Raw genomic sequence first — 18673 nt, 5'->3', positions numbered from 1 at the left:
GGGAAACTTGCCCACTGAATGTTGCACCAAGGAGGGGCTGCAAAACTCTTCCAGCTTCTCAGAAATGATGCTGGAGGAGAACTTCGGGGATCAATTTATTCTAAAAATGTTGCACTGAGAGCTGAAGATTCTGGGTAACTAAATATGAATAACATTCTAAAGCTGATATCCATGATGGGAATGTGGGCAAAACTGGCTCAAACCTCACTTACACCGAGTGCCTATACCAAATCCTGAGTGCAGATTGAATGGAGCCATCTTGTTTACCATGTGACATGAACCAGTAATGCAGCTATTAATTAATCCTTGGGCACAGATTTAATACCCATCCTGAAAAACTGCTGAACAATTGGGTGCCCAGTGAGCCCAGGTGCCTGTTTGCAGAGGGTGGAACATTATTTTTATTCTTTCATGGGATATGGGTGTTGCTGTCAAGGACAGTGTTTATTGCCCATGCAATCCAAATAATCCCCCAATTGGTATGAAGATGTCTTGGTGGTCAGTGCACAGCAGGTTATCCACTGGTCCCTGCTGTGGAGACTGCCCCTCAAGCTATATAACCATTGTCCCTCTTTAATGGAGAGAGAAATGCTCATGGTCCTTCATGGACTATAGCCAATTATCCGGTGGCCAAAGCACAGCAGGTTATCCACTGGTCTTCCCATTGTGGGACTGGGACACTCAGAGTTAGGGAGAAGTGGAGAAAGACCTTTTGCAATGTTGGTACCAAATCAGAACAAAACCCAAAATCTTACCCAATATAGTGGTGGAAACTATGTTTGGTTGTTAAGGGTTACTAGAGCATTTGATTGTGAAGGGAATACGTGTACATACTCCTCCCTTATACCAGCTGCTACCATTTCATTTAATATTCCTAATACAAAGGATTCTCTCCCTCCACCAAGAATACTGCTCCATCAACAATTCTGTCACAACTGCCAGTTAAAACATGTTGCCCCAGTTACAACACAGTGTAGCAAGGTGGGACTTCAAGGGAAATGGGTTAACTATTGGCTTCCACTTATAGAAGCTGGATATAATTCCAGCCCAGACCAATGAAAGTCTGTTATTCATCAGCTGTGTGCCCAAGGACAATATCTGTCCTGGAGCACCACAGGGTATTTTTAAAAGGACAGTGTAGAGGGAGCTTTACTCTGTATCTATTCCTTTGCTGAAACTTTCCTGGGAGTATTTCATGGGGACAGCGTAGAGGGAAATTTACTCTGTATCTAACTCCATGCTGTACCTGCCCTGGGAGTGTTTGATAGGGACAGTGTAGAAGGAGATTTACTCTGTATCGAACCCCGTGCTGTACCTGTCCTGGGAGTGTTTAATGGGGACAGTGTAGAGAGAGATTTACTCTGTATCTAACCCCATGCTGTACCTGCCCTGGGAGTGTTGAACATGTGATGGAAAGTCTGCCATTCCCCAATGACATCCCTAGCCTTGATGAACACAATCAGAATTCTAATAAAGAATCTATTTTTATATTTTGTAGAAAACTATTGAGGGTTTTGTTTTAATGGATAAATAATAGATGTGGAAACCCATGGAGAATCCTCTACTGAGGAATCGGGACTTCAAATCAGAACTTAGATTGAGCAAGAGCAGATGATTCTGTGATTCAGTATAACTGCACCATGGTGTGGTGATGACAGGGTGCAGTGCTGGCTACACCAGAACCTACCCTCGGAGCAGGATTCCTCTGCCTCTAATGCCTCACCAACCTGTTCGGAGCCTAGTGCAGGAAAACAATAGGTTAAATAATTCTGTTCAGTCATGTGAGCTTCACCTCAATAGTTTATGAAAATTCTAAATTAGTCAGTGGCTCTACTTAGATGCAACATTCTGAATAATGCTTTTGCTTGAGATGCTGGTACTTTCTAATCTATTGATTGGATTCTGTGCAGGGCTGGCTCATTACTTGTGCTTTAATCAGGAGTACCAGGGGTTTGCGGTGTGGGGTGGGAGGGGGAGTGTGCGGCGGCTGTGGTGGGGGTGAAATTGTTTTCAGCAGTTACATGAACTGACAGTCTGTTTTACACTGCATTGCATTGCCTTTCCCATCCTGGCCTATTCCACACTTGTGAGATTTCACCCCACTGCCCCCACCCCCAGTCAGTCTATGAATGCAGTTAGAGTGTGGCCATTCTACTTACTTTGTTGGCTCTTGAACAGCTCCCGGTCTGGTTCAACCCAGTGTAGACAGATAGGGAGCTGAAGCACCAAGTCAACCGATGTATTAAAACATGGCCACTGGACAGTGTAATTTTGGGGTTGCTACAGTAGAAAAAATAGCCAGGCAGGTCATAATCTGACTGAAAAATCATGACAGCCCCCAAGCTGGAAAGGTAAAGGTTACTTGTGTGAATAACAATGAGAGAGTGAGTAGGAGTGGGTGGGATGCTGTCCTGTAGTTCAACAGGCCAGTTGACCAAGATATTAAAGGAGTGCCAACACTGGCTTTGGGAAGGGCAGGGAGAAGGAGTGAGACAGGAGTAAAGAAGCAAGATAAATTGATCTGGCTACAGTATGTAGTGAGTCTCATTTCGTTTAAACTTATCGACCATGCTTGAACATAGTTGTCAAAGAACTTTTTGAAAAATAAACTTCCTGAAGTAGTTTAGTTTAGTCTGGTTAGTTTATATCCAAATACCTCCACTCTATGAAACAACTCCTACCTTTTACCGATGCCTCCAACTATAGCTACATAAACAAACCCCAAACTCCCAGAGTTCCTCATGGTACCGTGTATCCATTTCTACTTTTGCCGAGCCATTAATTTAAAGTTAGTTGAGCCAATATTAGACATTGTGACACAGAATGAAATGTAAAAGGGGAAACTACAGAATCAACAAAGGGATTGGCATTGGTTCCCTGTGGCTGTTCCTGAACAGCGGAAATCAAGGTTTTGGGATGCAATGGTGTAAATTACAGGGAAGGGAGGAGAGCGAAATGATACAATTTAGAAGCAACTGATGAGGATATGACACAGTTTAACTACAGGCACAGTGGGCTGCACAATGTCCTGGCTGGAGGGGTCTGCGCAATGTTCTGCTGGACAGGGACTGATCAATGTCCTGGCTACCTACCCTTAGAATAGAGGGTGGATTCACTGATATCTTCAGATTTGTGAGAAGAAATATCCTCAGTCATGAAAGCTGCAGTAGGAAGATAGCAGGTTACAGAAATTCCATTCATTCGTGCAAGTTATACTTCATTCCCTTCAGGATTCCTTTGCCCCGAGAGCAGCCAGCATTATTGCAGGCTGCAGCCTGGGAAACCAGATCGAGGGATCTGGTGCAACAATAAAAGTAACTGAATTGAATATGGAGCCAGGTAAAAGCAAAAGCTCTATTCCTAACTCCACATTAACCACTTTCCCAATCGCCACTTCACCTGGCCGCTACATTTCCTTCACCCCAACAATCCTGACTGGATCAGGTTATTCCGTCATCTTCACCATCTGTCTGTTAAGCCATACAGGCTCTATCACAGTGCGGTGTAAGGCTCCCACCACAGCTCAGGGACTTGGTCCAATAGGTCGTTGTACCAATTAGACCAGGATGTTGCTGGGTTTATGCCTATTCTGTGCTGAGCTGATGGATCTCAGCTAGGTTGGCGATGGGATCTCACAATTGTTTTTAGTAACTTTGGACATAGGAGGGACAAACTCACCAGAGTTTCTCCTCCTGCTCACTATCCAGTGAAGTCTACCTAGCTGTACATTGGGTGATGACAGCATTAGGCTGATATTCCGCACTGAGAGGCACTTCCACCAACAATCACTTTTAAGGCTGATGTGTGTGTAATGGTTCCACTGGATGAGGTAATGGAATAACAACAGCCCGTGTGAACCACGCTTCAGCAGAAAGTCTATTAGAACTCAGGGCAGAGATGTAAATGAGCAGATGTGGATGTGACCGGGCATTTGTTGCTAACAGTACACAAGATAGCTATACTAGGAACCTACCGGTACGTTTTTGTTTTTCAGTCTTGACGTGTCCAACAACCACCGGGCCAACTACAGTGGTAAAATTGAGAGGTTAAAAAAATGCTAATCAATCCTTACTGAAAATTAATGTAGAATTTACAGCATAGAAACAAGCCGTTCAGTTCAACTGCTCTGTGCCAGTGTTTATGCTCCACACCAGCCCTGCTCTACTTCATTGCACCCCACCAGCATTTCCTTCTATACCTTTCTCCCTCATCTACTCATCCAAATTCCCTTTAAAAGCATCCATCTCAATCAATTCATCTGGTAGCAAGTTTCACCTTCTCATTGCTCACTGGACAAAAAGTACATCTACAAGGCACAGGTCAGGAATGCTCTCCACTTGCCCGATGAGTGCAACTCTAACAACACTGAAGAAACTCAAAACCATCCAGGACAAAGCAGCAACCCATCCACCACCTTAAACATTCATTCCACCACCAGGGCACAGTGGCTACAGTGTGTACCATCTACAAGATACACTGCAGCAACTCACCAAGGCTCTTTCCAAATCCACAACCTCTACCACCTAGAAAAACAAGTGCAGCAGTCGCATAGGAACACCACAAACTGCAAGCTTCTCTCCAAGTCATTCACCATTCTGCATTGGAACTACTTTGCACCTTCACCGTTGCTGTGTCAAAATCCTGAACCTCCCTTCCTAACAGCACTGTGGGAGCACCTACACACATGAACTGCAGTGGTTCAAGAAGGCCACTTACCAACATCTTCTCAAAGACAATTAGTGATGGGAAATAAATGCTGGCCTGGCCAGCAATGTCCACATACCATGTGTATAATTGTAAAAAATGTTTCCCCTGAAGTTGTTATTGGATTTAATATCTAACATTTATGGATCTAGTCTTGCTCTCTCCCAGGATCTGCCCTATTAAACCCCTTCATAATTTTAAAGACCTCTATTAGGTTACCCCTCGGCCTTCCCTTTCCTAGAAAAAGGAGCTCCAGCCTGTTCTGTCTTCCTGAAAGTTATAATTCTCAATCTAGTATTATCCTTTGACATTGTTTTTGCATCTTCTCCAGAGCCTCTATATCCTTTTAATTAGAAAATAAGAAACAGGAGCAAGAGTAAGGACCCTTGGGCCTATTCCAATATTTAGTAAGATCATTGCTGATCTTTGACTTCAATTCCGCTTTCCCACACTATCCCCATGTTCCTTGATTCCCTAAGAGTCTAAAAATCCATCCAAAATCCATTGATTTCAGTTTTGAAAGTACTTAACAACCGAACAGCCACAGCTCCCTGCAGCCGACAATTCTGAAAATTCACAAGCCTCTGAGGAGAGAAACATTTCCTCATCTCTGTCCCCTTATCCTGAGGCTGATTTCTGTAACATGGAGGCAAGAACTTTGCACAGTTAGTATTATCGAAACAAGGTTCTATGTAAGTTTAACATAACTTCTCTGCTTTTCATATATAAAAACAGAAAATGCTGGAAAAACTCAGCAGGTCTGGCAGCATCTGGGGAGAGAGAAACCACAGATGCTGTCAGACCTGCTGATTTTTTCCAGCATTTTCTGTTTTTATTTCAGATTTCCAGCATCTGCAGCATTTTGCTTTTATCTTCTTTGCTTTTCAATTCTGTTCCTCTAGAAATGAACCCCAGCGCCTTGTTTGCAATTTTTGTGGCCTTGTTAATTGTGCAATTTTTATTTCATATATTCAGCCTCATTATTAAGAAGCAAGGTTCTGAGGAAGGACATTGAAATAAAAACTGAATCTTCTTTTTGTTTATGACATTGGTGTCTGCAAATCCTAGAATTTGATCCTGCCTGAACTGCGATGTTCTTATTAAATTCCAGACCCTTAATCAACATTCAGGTTCTTGGGTGTGCAAAGAATGGATGTGCGCTGTTTGCAGTTACAATTTTCAGGAGGTAGCTCTGTGGTCAGAATGTATTTTAAAGGAAAAGGAGCAGAGGTGAATTGCATTAGAAAGTCACGTTTACCACATGGGCTGTAGGGTCTCGATGGAGAGTTGTTGCACAATGTGGTAAAACAGAAGGTGTGATGGTTTGACCTCGCCCACATCACTCTGGGAAAACCTTGAGTAGATGATGGAGAGGCCTGTAATAATCGGGTAAGGTCACTTGATGTCCAGCTGATCAAACCTGGTCTGTAATGAGTCATTTCTCCCTTTGCTCCCTCATCCACCAAGACCATAGAGCTGAAATTTAGGCCACAATCCAGAATAATCCGAAAATTGTGAGAAGTTCACACCCAAATTTTTAATTTTGCAATGGGTGAAGATGCCTGTTAGCAGCATTGATTCAGTAAAAATAGCCCAAAAATTAATGCAATGAAAGACAAATAGAAGATGTGTTAATGAGGAACACTGAGTGATCAAAAATATCAAACTCCTATGATCATCATTGAAGATATACAATGCCAAGTTTGGTGACATCTGAATCTGTCTCTGGTAATCCTCAATTGTTATATCAACAGGTTTAGTTCCATTATGTCTTACATCAAACCTACTCTCTACCAAGAAGAACCCAATTTTAACACACATCTGTTACCATTATCTTCACAATTGTCAATAAAAGCATCATGTGTCATTAAAATGCCACACCGTGGAGCTGCAGTTCTGATGTCAGATTAAAGCACCATTGATGGAGATAGTGTAGGGGTAGCTTTACTCTGTCTAACCCAATAGAATGCTTGATGTTGAAACACACAAAATATTTTGTTCTTCATTCCTCAACTTGATGAGCACAAAATACAAGTTCATGAAGTAAAATAGTAGTGAGCTGTTAACTGAAACATCAGTGTTTTTAATCTCTGTAATTAATTCTCAGGTAAACAAGGGTTTAGGAAATACCAATGAAATTTAAGGGGGTAGAAATCTGTGGGGAACTATTTAATCGAGATGGAAGAGAAATAAATGAATTTGAAAGAACATAATAATCTTGTTATCTTCAATGTCCTAAATTACTTCTCTACAATTACTATTAGCAAAGTGCAATTATTGTTACATGGCATGCAACTATGGTAATAAACAATTTCAGTTGCTATCTCAAAACAGAGGACAAAATGAGAAAGAGAACAGACTTGGTATAACTGCCTCCTCTCAGTGGTGACAGGTACTGCATGCTAAATGAAGCCCCATTAGATGTGTGGTGTGTGTTTTCCAGTGTGCGCAACCAGGCTGAGCCTGGTGTCTTACGTTTCAGCCTGTGAGCTTTCTGTTTCTCCTCCAGCTCCTTAACCTCCTCTTGTTTCGCCTTCTCAGCCAGTTCTATCTGAGTTTTGCTGTCTTTCAGAGCCTGCAGTAAACCAATGCAACGTTAACGAGGCTTCTAGTATACAAATAAAAATGTGCCACAGCTCCTCGTATAGTTAAATTAGAGGACACTGAGTAGAGATGCAGGAGCAAGTCCCAGGCTCTATCTCTAGTTTTGTTCTAGTTGGTTGACCACAAGCAGGGAAGTTTTTTCAATGGTACAACTGGCCAGAGTGCCAGATGGCTGAGGCAAAGAGAGAGTATAAGAAGGGACTGGCAACTGATATAAAAGCTAATCCAAAAGTCTACTATAGGCATATAAATAATAATAGGGTAACAAAAGGAGAGATGGGCCGATTAATAACCAGAAAGGGAATCTTTTCATGGAAGCTGAGCGCATGGCTGAGGTACTAAATAAGTACTTTACATCTGTCTTTACCAAGGAAAAAGATACTGCCAAAGTCATAGTGAAAGAAGAGGCAGTTGAGACTCTGGATGGGCTAAAAATAGATTAAAATGGAAGTATTAGAAAGGCTGGCTATACGTAAATTTGGACCAGACAAGATGTACCCACGGATACTGAAGGAACTGAGGGAGGAAACTGCGGAGGCACTGGCCATAATCTTGCCATCCTCCTTAGATATAGGGTGGTGCCAGAGGACAGGAGAATGGTAAATGTTACACCTAGTTCAAAAAAAGGTGTAATGATAAACCCAGCAACTACAGGCCGGTCAGTTTAACATTGGTGGTGGGAAAGCTTTTTAGAAAAGGTAACCTGGGACAAAATTAACTGTCACTTGGGCAAATGTGGATTAATTAAGGAAAGTCAAAGACAAAGTGTATTTAACTAACTTGATTGTGTTTTTGATAAAGGGTTGATGAGGATAATGCAATTGATGTGATGTACATGGACTTCCAAAAGGTGTTTGATTAAGTGCCACAAAATAAGCTTGTCAGCAAAGTTAGAGCTCATGTATTAAAAGGGACAGTGACAGCATGAATATGAAGTTGGTTGAGTAGTGGTGAACAGTTGTTTTTTTGGTCTATAGGAAAGTACACAATGGGGTTCCTCAGGAGCCAGTGCTGGGACCACTGCTTTTCCTGATCTATATTAATGATCTGGACTCGGATGTACAGGGCATAAATTCTAAAATTGTCAGATAATACAAAACTTGGATGCATTGTGATCTGTGAGGAGGATAGTTATAGACTTCAAGCGGACATAGGTTGGTGGAATGGACAAATGTGGTTGATGAGATTTAATGCAGAGAAGTGTGAGGTGGTAGATTTTGGTAGGAAGAATGAAGAGAGTCAATATAAAATAAAGGGTATAAATCTTAAGGGGGTGCAGGAACGGAGAGAGCTGGAGGTAAATGTGCACAAATTGTTGGCAGGGTAGTTTGAGAAAGTGATTAAAAACAAATTTGGAATCCTGAGATTTATAAGTAAAAGCATAGATTACAAAAATAAAGAAGTTATGGATGAACTTTTACAAAATACTGGCTTAGCCACAATGAAATTGTGTGTCCAGTTTTGGTCACTGCACTTCAGGCAAGATGTGAAGGCATTAGAGAGGGTGCAGAAAAGATATTTGAAAATAGCTTTAGGAATGATTAACATATAAGTTACTTGGATAGATTGGAAAAGCTGGTCTGTTCTTCTTAGAGAAAAGAAGGTTGAGAGGAGATTTGATAAAGGCTTTCAAAGTCTTGAGGGATCTAAAAAGAGTAGATAGAGAGCTACTGTTTCCACAGCAGAAGGGTCAAGAACCAAAGGACACAGATATAAAGTGAATGGCAAAGGAGGCAACAATGACATGAGGAAAAACTCTTTTTATGCAGCAAGTGGTTAGCGTCTGGAATGCACTGCCTGAGAGTGTAGTGTAGGCAGATTCAGTAGTGGCTTCAAAAGGGAATTGAATAAGCTCTGTGAAAAGATTTGCAGGGCTAGAGAGAAAGATAGTGAACAGGATAAGAACATAAGAAATAGGAGTAGGAGTGGACCATGCGGCCCCTCAAGATCATGGCTGATCTTCTTTCCCAAATCCATCTTTCTGCACTATCCCCATATTTGTTTAATTTCTGCCATTACTTTATTTCCCATTATAATTTCTCCAGTCTCCCTTTGCCTGTAAGGGACCATCATTTAATTTTACTAATCCCTTTTTTACATACCCAAAGAAACTTGTAAAATCTTTTTTATATCTCTTCCTAATATACTCTCATATTCTTTATCTCTATCAATTTCTTGGTCATCTTTAGTTGAATTCTAAAATACTCCCAATCCTCAGGTTTACTACTCTTTTTGGCAAGATTATATGGTTTTTCCTTTAATCTTACACTATTTTAAACTTCTCTTTTTAGCCACATTTGGATCACTTTTCTCATAGGATTTTTATTCTTTAAGGGGATGTATACTAGTTTAGTCCAGTGGGATGTACAGTGGATACGAAGGGGGAGAGATTAAGTCAGTGCATTACCATGTCTGGATCATGGAGGCGGAATGGAACTGTGATGTAGTTTAAAGCTAGCAACACTTAAAACGTTTCTATGAAACATGAAGGATGATAAATCCTACCCAGGATTATCTGGTGTCTGCCACTTTATACAGGAAGAGACCCTGGGTTCTTTCTTAGTGCTAAATCATCATCTTATTGCTGAAACCGCAGGAAAGTTGCAACAATACAATACCACAACAATAAAGCAAGTTTACTCACATTTGAGATTGCCTCCTGTGCTGGCTCATCATTCAACATTCTCGCTTTGCTCATTGCCTGTTCAAAGAATGTAACTGCAGTCTGAAGTTTGTTTTGCTTAACTGGAAGTATAAAAAAGTGAAGGTTAAAGGTTGCAAAAGATGATGTGAGTTTTCTTTTTATTATTTTCTTTTTCCCACATTATGGTCCTGGGATGAAGCTTGTGTCCTCCCTGTTCATTGTGAGTCAGAGCTACATCACCCAGTGCAACCCTGCAATTAAGCTCCCCAACATCTTACAAGCCATTTTCCTCCATTATTCCCTTTCCCTGTAAGAAAGCTCCTGGTTTCAGCTCTCCCGGTATTGCATAGCCGAAAGCAGGAACCTACCAGGGCCTGATATTAATTCTATGTGTGGGGTTTGAGTGGGTTATAAGGGATGCTGTTCAAAGGGACACTGACTCCAACCAGCCATCACATTCAGTCATTCCAAATAGTTTTTATTATACCCAACACAAATCTAGACAGTGAGCCAAAATGTGACCAAGTTAATCTTGGATCTGAATGTGAACAATTAACTCTTTAATGTCAAATTTCACACCAGAATTACTGTGGACTTCGTCATACACTATTTGTTCCTCTAACAGATAAATAAAGCTCTGCCAAATTATTATAGGGTACCACAGGTAGTGACTGCCTCACCTACATGTTCATTCTTCATGTGTGAACTTAGATGGTTCCAGTTAGCAGGATATTCAAACCAGAAATCTAGGACCAAACTCTCGCTGAGTATACTGCTCAGTATCAGCTTCTAAGTTTGGGATTTGTAAATTCAGCACTCCAAATTTGTTTGGAGATGAAATTTTTGCAATCGTGTGGCTCAGTTTTTTTCAAAACTTTGTAAAATGGCGATAAATGAAATTGGTCCAACGAGATGAATTTGGGAGGATTTGGAAGGAGTTTGATCTTGGGAAAGACGGCAGAATATTCCCTCTTACGTTCAGCTTGTGCCACAAGGACATTGGCATTCATTTTCCACTCTTCATCTCCTGTCTTTTGCGCCGATGCCAAGGCTTTTAAACCATAATCCCGAGCCTCTACATTGTTGCCGAGCTCCAGGTGACAGCGCCCAATTTCGTGGAAGAGCCAAGTACGCTCGAGGTGGGATTTAGTTAAAGGTTCTTTCTCTGACCAACTGTCAAAATCCAAAACAAAAGATGGAGTTTCCCAAAAGCAGGAATTCTTAAAAGCAACAATAAGAAAATTAAAACTTGATAGAATGAGCAAGAGCATGGCTCAGTTGGCAGTAGTGCCTCCTGGTATGTCATGAAGTCATACAGACACTAAGCAGCATGGCACTGAATCTGCTGTGGTAACTTAGCTGCACAGCCATTCTCTGCTTCATTCTCCAAGGAAATACCTTGACCAAGCACTATCAACCTGCCTTGCTTGAATTGAAACATCTTGGCAGTTAACTGTCAGTAATCAGTTGCATTCTCCATGGCAATGCCTCTACCAATTATAGTTCACTTGCCAACCAATCAGTACTCTCTTCTCATGCAGTATAAACTGTTTCCTTTACATTTGGTATTCTTGCAAATTGACCTGATGAGTGCAAGATGAAAAACTTTGATGTGTCTTTTTTCAGCAATACTCAAGTTCTGCATTACCAAACAACTATTTGTATTGTGTTTGTGTAGTTAAATTGATTAACCCATTGTGCAATAGTAGTAGTGTTTGGTTTTATGCAGTACTTAAACATATTGACTAGGAAATCTCAGGTCTGTGATCTATTAGCTGATCTCTGGTTGCTAGACAAGGTGCAATAATTAGCCTCAGCACCTTAGGCTAAGAAGAGGCAAAGTCAGCCAGGATTAAACCATCCAATGACTCTGACAGAAAGCTTGTGTCTGTGAGGAACGTCAGATGAGGCACGATAAGACTTAGTTATGATGATCGATTAACGTGCAAACACACACCATTTAGTTTGACTAGTAGGGAAAATATTAGAATTTATTACAAGTGATGTGATAACTGGACATTTGGAAAAGTGGGCAGAGTCAACATGGATTAATGAAAGGGAAATCACGTCTGACAAACTTGTTGCCGAGTTTTTTGACAATATTACTTGGAGCATTGATAAAGGAGAACCAGTGGATGTGGTGTATTTGGATTTTCATAAGGCTTTTGATAAAGTCCCACACAGGAGGTTAGTAAATAAAATTAGAGTGCACAGGATTAGGGGAAATATACTGGTACAGATTGAGACTTGGTTAACAGGCAGAAAGCAGAGCATACAAATGAACAGATCATTCTCAGGGTGGCAGGCTGTTACTACTGGGGTACCACAAGGATCAGTGCTAGGTCCACAGTTGTTTACAATCCATATAAATAATTTGTACGTGGGGATCAATTGTAATATTTCCAAATTTGCTGATGACACCAAACTAGTGGGAATGTAAATTGTGAGGAGGATGCAAGGAGGCTTCAAGAGGACTTGGACAGGCTGAGTGAATGAGCAAGAACATGGCAGATGGAAAATAATGCGAATAAATGTGAAATTATTGACTTTTGTAGAAAAAACAGAAAGACAGAATATTTCTTAAATGGTAACAGGTTGGGAAGTGCGGGTATCAAAAGGGACCTGGGTGCCCTTATTCATGAGTCATGTAGGTGCAACAAGCAATTAGGAAGGCAAATGGTATATTGGTCTTAACTGAAGGAGATTTGAGTTCAACAGTAAAGATATCTTGCTCCAACTGTATAGCGCCTTGGTGAGATTGCATCTGGAATATTACATACAGTTTTGGTCTTCTTATCTAAGGAGAGGGAGTGCAATGGAGGTTCACCAGATTAATTCCTGGGATGGTGGGATTGTTTTATGAGGAGAGATTGGGGAGACTGGATCTGTATTTTCTAAGTTTCGAAGAATGAGGGGTGACCTCACTGAAACTTACAAAATTCTTACAGGGTGGAAGTAGATAAGATGTTTCCCCTGGCTGGTGAGTCTAAAACCAGGGGATATAATCTCAGGATAAGGAGTAGGCCATTTAAGACTGAGATGAGGAGAACTTTCTTCACTCAGAGGGTGGTGAATCTCTGGAATTCTCTACCCCAGAGGGCTGTGGAAGCTCAGTCATTGAGTATGTTCAAGACAAAAATTGATAGATTTCAGGAGACTAATGACATCGGGATCTGGAGATAGTGCGCGAAAGTGGTGTTGTGGTAGATGATCAGCCATGATCTAATTGAACGGTAGAGCAGGCTCGACGGGCTGAGTGGCCCACTCCTGTTCCTATGTTCCTCTGTTCCTAGGCTCAAGACAGAGAGAGAAAACTTGCGCTAGTTGGAGGATCGCTCCAGTGTCCCTCGACTGAGATCAGCTAACTAGGATAGACCAAAGAGCAAAGTTGGGAACTTGAGAATGGCTGCCGTCTATTTTGTTTAGTTGAAAAAGGAACAATGAGTGTACATGTTCTTTCTATCTGCAAAGGACAGGGCTCTGTGAATGTAGCTTCTTGCACATGTAAGTGAGCCATACTGTAAGTCTGACTGATAATCTTAAATCGGTTGTCAATGTAATTCTTAGCACACTCAGGATTGTTGAGCAAATGTTATCCAATTGCAGAACCACATCTCATGCTGGTCACTACGTTTGAGTTTTGCAAGCACGGCTTGGTTGGGTATGGGCAGTACTTTGCCTCTTGCAAACAGCCGAGGGGACGTGCTGTTTGATATGATCCTCCGGTCTTTGGGATGTACAGCCTACGTACCTAGCATCACACTGGCACTGAAACTCATATACCACGTTACTCGTGTGTGATAGATAAAATGTCTTTATGGCTTGATGGCAGCATCCTGTTAATGGCAAATACCAGTCATGTTGCTGCTGCATAGAAGCAGCATGAAACCTGTTGCTCAAATTTTTGAGACAACTTACCCTTCCAGGTACTCTGAGGTAGACTGGGTGCTTTTCAGGACCAAAAGTGGCAGCCTTAGACCCACCCATGAGCTTGCGCAATATACAGCAAGCAGTGATCTGATCAGGGTAGCCATTATCATGCAGAATGGTTTTGATGGACCTATTTCAGTATCAAGCATGCCCAATAACCAAATAGTTCGGGCCCTATTTATGAGGTTGCTGATAAGGCTGATCTTATGCAGTATAAATTGTTGGCCCCTTTACATTTGGTATTCTTGCAAATTGTCCTGATGAGTGCAAGACAAAAAGCTTCAACAACATGTGCCTTTTTTCAGCAATAAACACAATTGCAAGAGTCCGGTTCAGTTATTAAACAAGGCCCTTTTGAGAAAATTGGAATCTCACAATTATAGGAATTTAGGAACATTCAGCCCTATAGCCTGTTCCCTCATTCAATTAGATCATACCTGAACTAAATCTTACATTTCTACTTCACCAGGATCAAACCTGTAATTAGGAAGTGTTGTACCAGGATTTTACTTTAACCTAGTGCAATATCCTGTTGTATACAAGTACCTTCAGAAATTGAAACAGGATGCACTGGCCCAGGGGGCGATGTGCTTTATTCGTGGAGTTTCAGGTTAACCCCTGTCCACACCTCAGCTCCATGCATCATACTTACGCCTCCACAGCCTTTGCGAATTCGCCAATCCTTGCGTACACCCTGCCAATGTTGTCCAGAGCTCTTGATTTTGCCTCTAAGTTGTCACTGTTCACAGTTTTTTAAAAAAGTGATGAAAAATTATTCCTTTTTGATACCATTTTAAACTGTGCAGTATTAATAACAGCATTTATATAGTGTCTTTAACACAGTAAAACCTCTCAATGTACTTAATCGGTACATATTCAGACAAAATTTGACACTGAGCCACATGAGATAATAGGAGAGGTGACCAGAAGTTTGGAAAAGAGATGTCTTAAAAAGGAATTCCAGAGCTTGGAGCCCATCCAGCTGAAGGGATGGCCACCAGTGTTGGAGTGCTTAATATTAGGATGCTTAAGAGGCCAAAATTAGAGGAGTGCAAAGATCTCGGAGGGTTGTAGAGATAGGGAGGGGTAAGGCCATGGAGGGATTTGAAAACAAACATGAACATTGCAGAAATTTTCTGCTTTTCTTCCCTCTAAAAGAAGCCTTTTTTTCTGCTCTTATCTGTGCAAGGATTTAGGATCCATGGGCATCAGTTCCCCTCTGCCGCATCCATCAGCTGGTCAATATTTTTGTGTGAGTCTAGACAGTGAGACCCACCTGACCTTTCCACTGAATACTTCTGAGCGGGGTTCACTATATGGTAATCAAGAGTAGTGGATTATAACCCACACCCACCATCCCTCAGTAAAGGTCCAACAATAGCTGCCTAATCGCCATTCTGTCTAAGGAATTCACTAGCTCATGTGAGGGGCATTATCTCTATGCTGTGGGACACTGGAATTGTATTGTTACAGTGAGGACTGGTCCCACCCCCAGTGCTGGCTGGCATTTCAAAGTTGGTGTTAATTGTATATTAAATGGTGTTTCGTTATATTTGGGTGGTGTGCTCCTATACATAAACTGAAACTAGTTAGTTGGGTTAGGAGCTGCATGTTTGTAATGTGTATCTGTAAATAAATCCTATAAGTGTATACAGACTACGCTCCAGTTCTATTCTTCACCGCCTAGTTATCTAGATTGTAATAGTTGAGGAGCATCCACTTACAAATAATCAATGGATTATACTCACTACTTCTTTGCAATTTGCAGATCTTTATGATGACTTGCCAGAGCATCCTCAAATTCGCCTAGCTCAACCTGAGCGAGTCCGATGGTGTTATACAGATTCCCAAGGAATTCCGCCTTGTTGGGAACCTCTCTTTGTGACCATTCCTTCACAATTTGCACCAGCTCCATGGCTTTATTCTTACACACCTCAGCATAGCCATCAGCCAACACTGAGCAAACAAGAAACAAGAACGAGAGTGAGTGAAAGCCAAGACACATCACTCCCTTCACAATAACCCTGTGCTGTACCTGTCCTGGGAGTGTTTGATGGGGACAGTGTAGAGGGAGCTTTACTCTGTAACTAACCCCATGCTGTACCTGTCCTGGGAATGTTTGATGGGGACAGGGTAGAGGGAGCTTTACTCTGTGTCTAACCCCGTGCTGTACCTGTCCTGGGAGTGTTTGATGGGGACAGTGTAGAGGGAACTTTACTCTGTATCTAACCCCGTGCTGTACCTGTCCTGGGAGTGTTTGATGGGGACAGTGTAGAGGGAACTTAACTCTGTATCTAACCCCGTGCTGTACCTGTCCTGGGAGTGTTTGATGGGGACAGTGTAGAGGGAGCTTTACTCTGTATCTAACCCCGTGCTGTACCTGTCCTGGGAGTGTTTGATGGGGACAGGGTAGAGGGAGCTTTACTCTGTATCTAACCCCATGCTGTACTTGCCCTGGGAGTGATTAATGGGGGGTGAGATTATAAATGATACTAGTGCCTGTAGTGGGAGTTTCGTTCTAATGAAGATTCATACTAGAAACAGTGCAACAGTTAGCCGGATATAACCCAATATGTTTGATGATTGCTACTATTGTATCTGTTTCACATACACATGTCGATTTCCTCCATGTGTTCGAGGATGAAAGTAGTTTGTTCTGACTCTGCTTGTTTTCTCTGGCTTTTCCAGCTCTGTGCCTTTATTCTCTGCTCTCGCTCTCGGGCAAAGATAGGTTTCTGCTGCCTCCAGAACTCAGTTCGTGTGTCAAGGAATGCAATTCCGCTCATTATCAGATCCTGGATGGTTCCTCCACTCTCCGTGCTCGTCTTCATCAGTTCTGTTTCCAGTGAGGGAAAGATGAATATGAAATGCTCTGTAAACCTCGCAACATGGAAAAATGCATCAACGATTCTTACAGTGAACGTCCCAAACCACACTCCCAAACTCCCTCTATTTCTTTCCAGAATGTTCCAATTTTCACTGGGGTAAAGGCTGTAGCGCCAATTGCTGTACAGTCCCTTCACCAGACTATCAAGAGGCTGATCTACCATGAAGGGCATCACTGTTAACACAAATACAGTTCTCATTCAACTGTTTTTTATTCATTCAAGGAATGTGGGCTTCGCTGGTTAGGCCAGCATTTATTGCCCATTCCTAATTGTCCCTGAGTAGTTGGTGGTGAGCAGCCTTCTTGAACTGCTGCAGTTCATGTGGTGTAGGTACACCCACAGTGTTGTTAGAGAAGGAGTTTCAGGATTTTGACCCAGCGACAGTGAAGGAACAGCGATATATTTCCAAGTCAGGATGGTGAGTGGCTTGGAGGGGAACTTCTAGGTGGTGGTGTTCCCATCTATCTGCTGGCCTTGTCCTGCTAGATGGTAGTGTTCATGGGTTTGGAAGGTACTGTCTGACGAGTCTTGATGAGTTCCTGCAGTGCATCTTGTAGATGGTACACGCTGCTGCTACTGTGCATTGGTGGTGGAGGGAGGGAATGTTTGTGGATGTCATGCCAATCAAGTGTGCTGCTTTGTCCTGGACAGTGTCAAGCTTCTTTAGTGTTGTTGGAGCTGAACTCATTCAGACAAGTGGGTAGTATTCCATCACACTCCTGACCTGTGCTTTGTAGATTGTAGACAGGCTTTGGGGAGTAAGGAGGCAAGTTACTCACAGGATTCCTAGCCTCTGAACTGCTCTTGTAGCCACAATATTTCTCTGGCTAGTCCAGGTTAATTTCTGGTCAATAGTAACCCCCAGGATGTTGATAGTGGGGATTCAGTGATGGTAATGTCATTGAACGTCAAGGGGTAATGGTTGGATTCTCTCTTGTTGGAGAGGATCATTTCTTGGCACTTGTGTGGTGTGAATGTTACTTGCCACATGTCAGCCCAAGCCATTTTCCAGGTCTTGCTGCATTTGGACATGGACTGCTTCAGTATCTGAGGAGTCGCGAATGGTGCTGAACATTGTGCAATCATCAGCGAACATCCCCACTTCTGACCTTATGATGGAAGGAAGGTCATTGATGAAGCAGCTGAAGATGGTTGGGCCTAGGACACTACCCTGAGGAACTCCTGCAGTGATGTCCTGGAACTGAGATGACTGATCTCTGACAACCATAAGCATCTTCCTTTGTCCCAGGTATGACTCAGACCAGCAGAGTTTTTCTCCTAATACCCAGTGACTCGAATTTTGCTAGGGCTCCTTGATGCCACATTTGGTCAAATGTGGCCTTAGTGTCAAGGGCAGTCACTCTCACCTTATCTCGGGAGTTCAGATCTTTTGTCTATGTTTGAAGCAAGGCTGTAATGAGGTCAGGAGCTGAGTGGCACTGGCGTAACCCACACTAAGCGTCAGCAAGCAGGTTATTGCTAAGCAAGTGCCACTTGATAGCACTGTTGATGACCCCTTCCATTAATTTACTGATGATCAAGAGTAGGCTGATGGGGCGGTAATTGGCCAGGTTGAATTTGTCCTGCTTTTTGTGTACAGGACATACCTGGGCAATTTTCCACATATCCGGATAGATGCCAGTGTTGTAGCTGGACTGGAACAGCTTGGCTAGGGGGTGCAGCCAGTTCTGGAGCACAAGTCTTCAGTATTATTGCCTTTCCAGTATCCAGTGCCTTCAGCCATTTCTTGATGTCATGTGGAATGAATCGAATTGGCTGAAGACTGGCATCTGTGATGCTGGGGACCTCTGGAGGAGGATACGATGAATCATCCACTCTGGCTGAATATTGTTGCAAATGCTTCAGCCTTATCTTAAGCGCTGATGTGCTGGGCTCCCCTATC

General features: G+C 42.3%; 1 protein-coding gene across 15 annotated transcripts in view; it reads right to left on the bottom strand.

Moving 5' to 3' along the window:
• odad4 (outer dynein arm docking complex subunit 4) overlaps positions 1-18673 on the bottom strand; it is an 85855-nt gene that overhangs the window by 51362 nt on the left and 15820 nt on the right. For 8 of the 15 annotated variants that reach the window (XM_041173831.1, XM_041173821.1, XM_041173825.1 and 5 more), the window contains exons 6-14: positions 16494-16718; positions 15631-15838; positions 14535-14621; positions 10929-11125; positions 9953-10053; positions 7180-7279; positions 3974-4024; positions 3093-3161; positions 1688-1738 (exon numbers count right to left, since the gene is read on the bottom strand). In XM_041173831.1, the coding sequence (XP_041029765.1) occupies positions 1688-1738; positions 3093-3161; positions 3974-4024; positions 7180-7279; positions 9953-10053; positions 10929-11125; positions 14535-14621; positions 15631-15838; positions 16494-16718 (1089 nt within the window). The remainder of the gene's footprint in view (positions 1-1687; positions 1739-3092; positions 3162-3973; positions 4025-7179; positions 7280-9952; positions 10054-10928; positions 11126-14534; positions 14622-15630; positions 15839-16493; positions 16719-18673) is intronic. The other 7 variants (XM_041173822.1, XM_041173829.1, XM_041173834.1 and 4 more) reach the window with 2 other exon arrangements.

The sequence above is a fragment of the Carcharodon carcharias genome, chromosome 23 (genome assembly GCF_017639515.1).
Source record: "Carcharodon carcharias isolate sCarCar2 chromosome 23, sCarCar2.pri, whole genome shotgun sequence".
In the NCBI taxonomy this organism is placed as follows: Eukaryota; Metazoa; Chordata; class Chondrichthyes; order Lamniformes; family Lamnidae; genus Carcharodon; species Carcharodon carcharias.
Note: the sequence above shows the minus strand (reverse complement) of the source record. Positions and strands in the feature narration are given on the sequence as shown.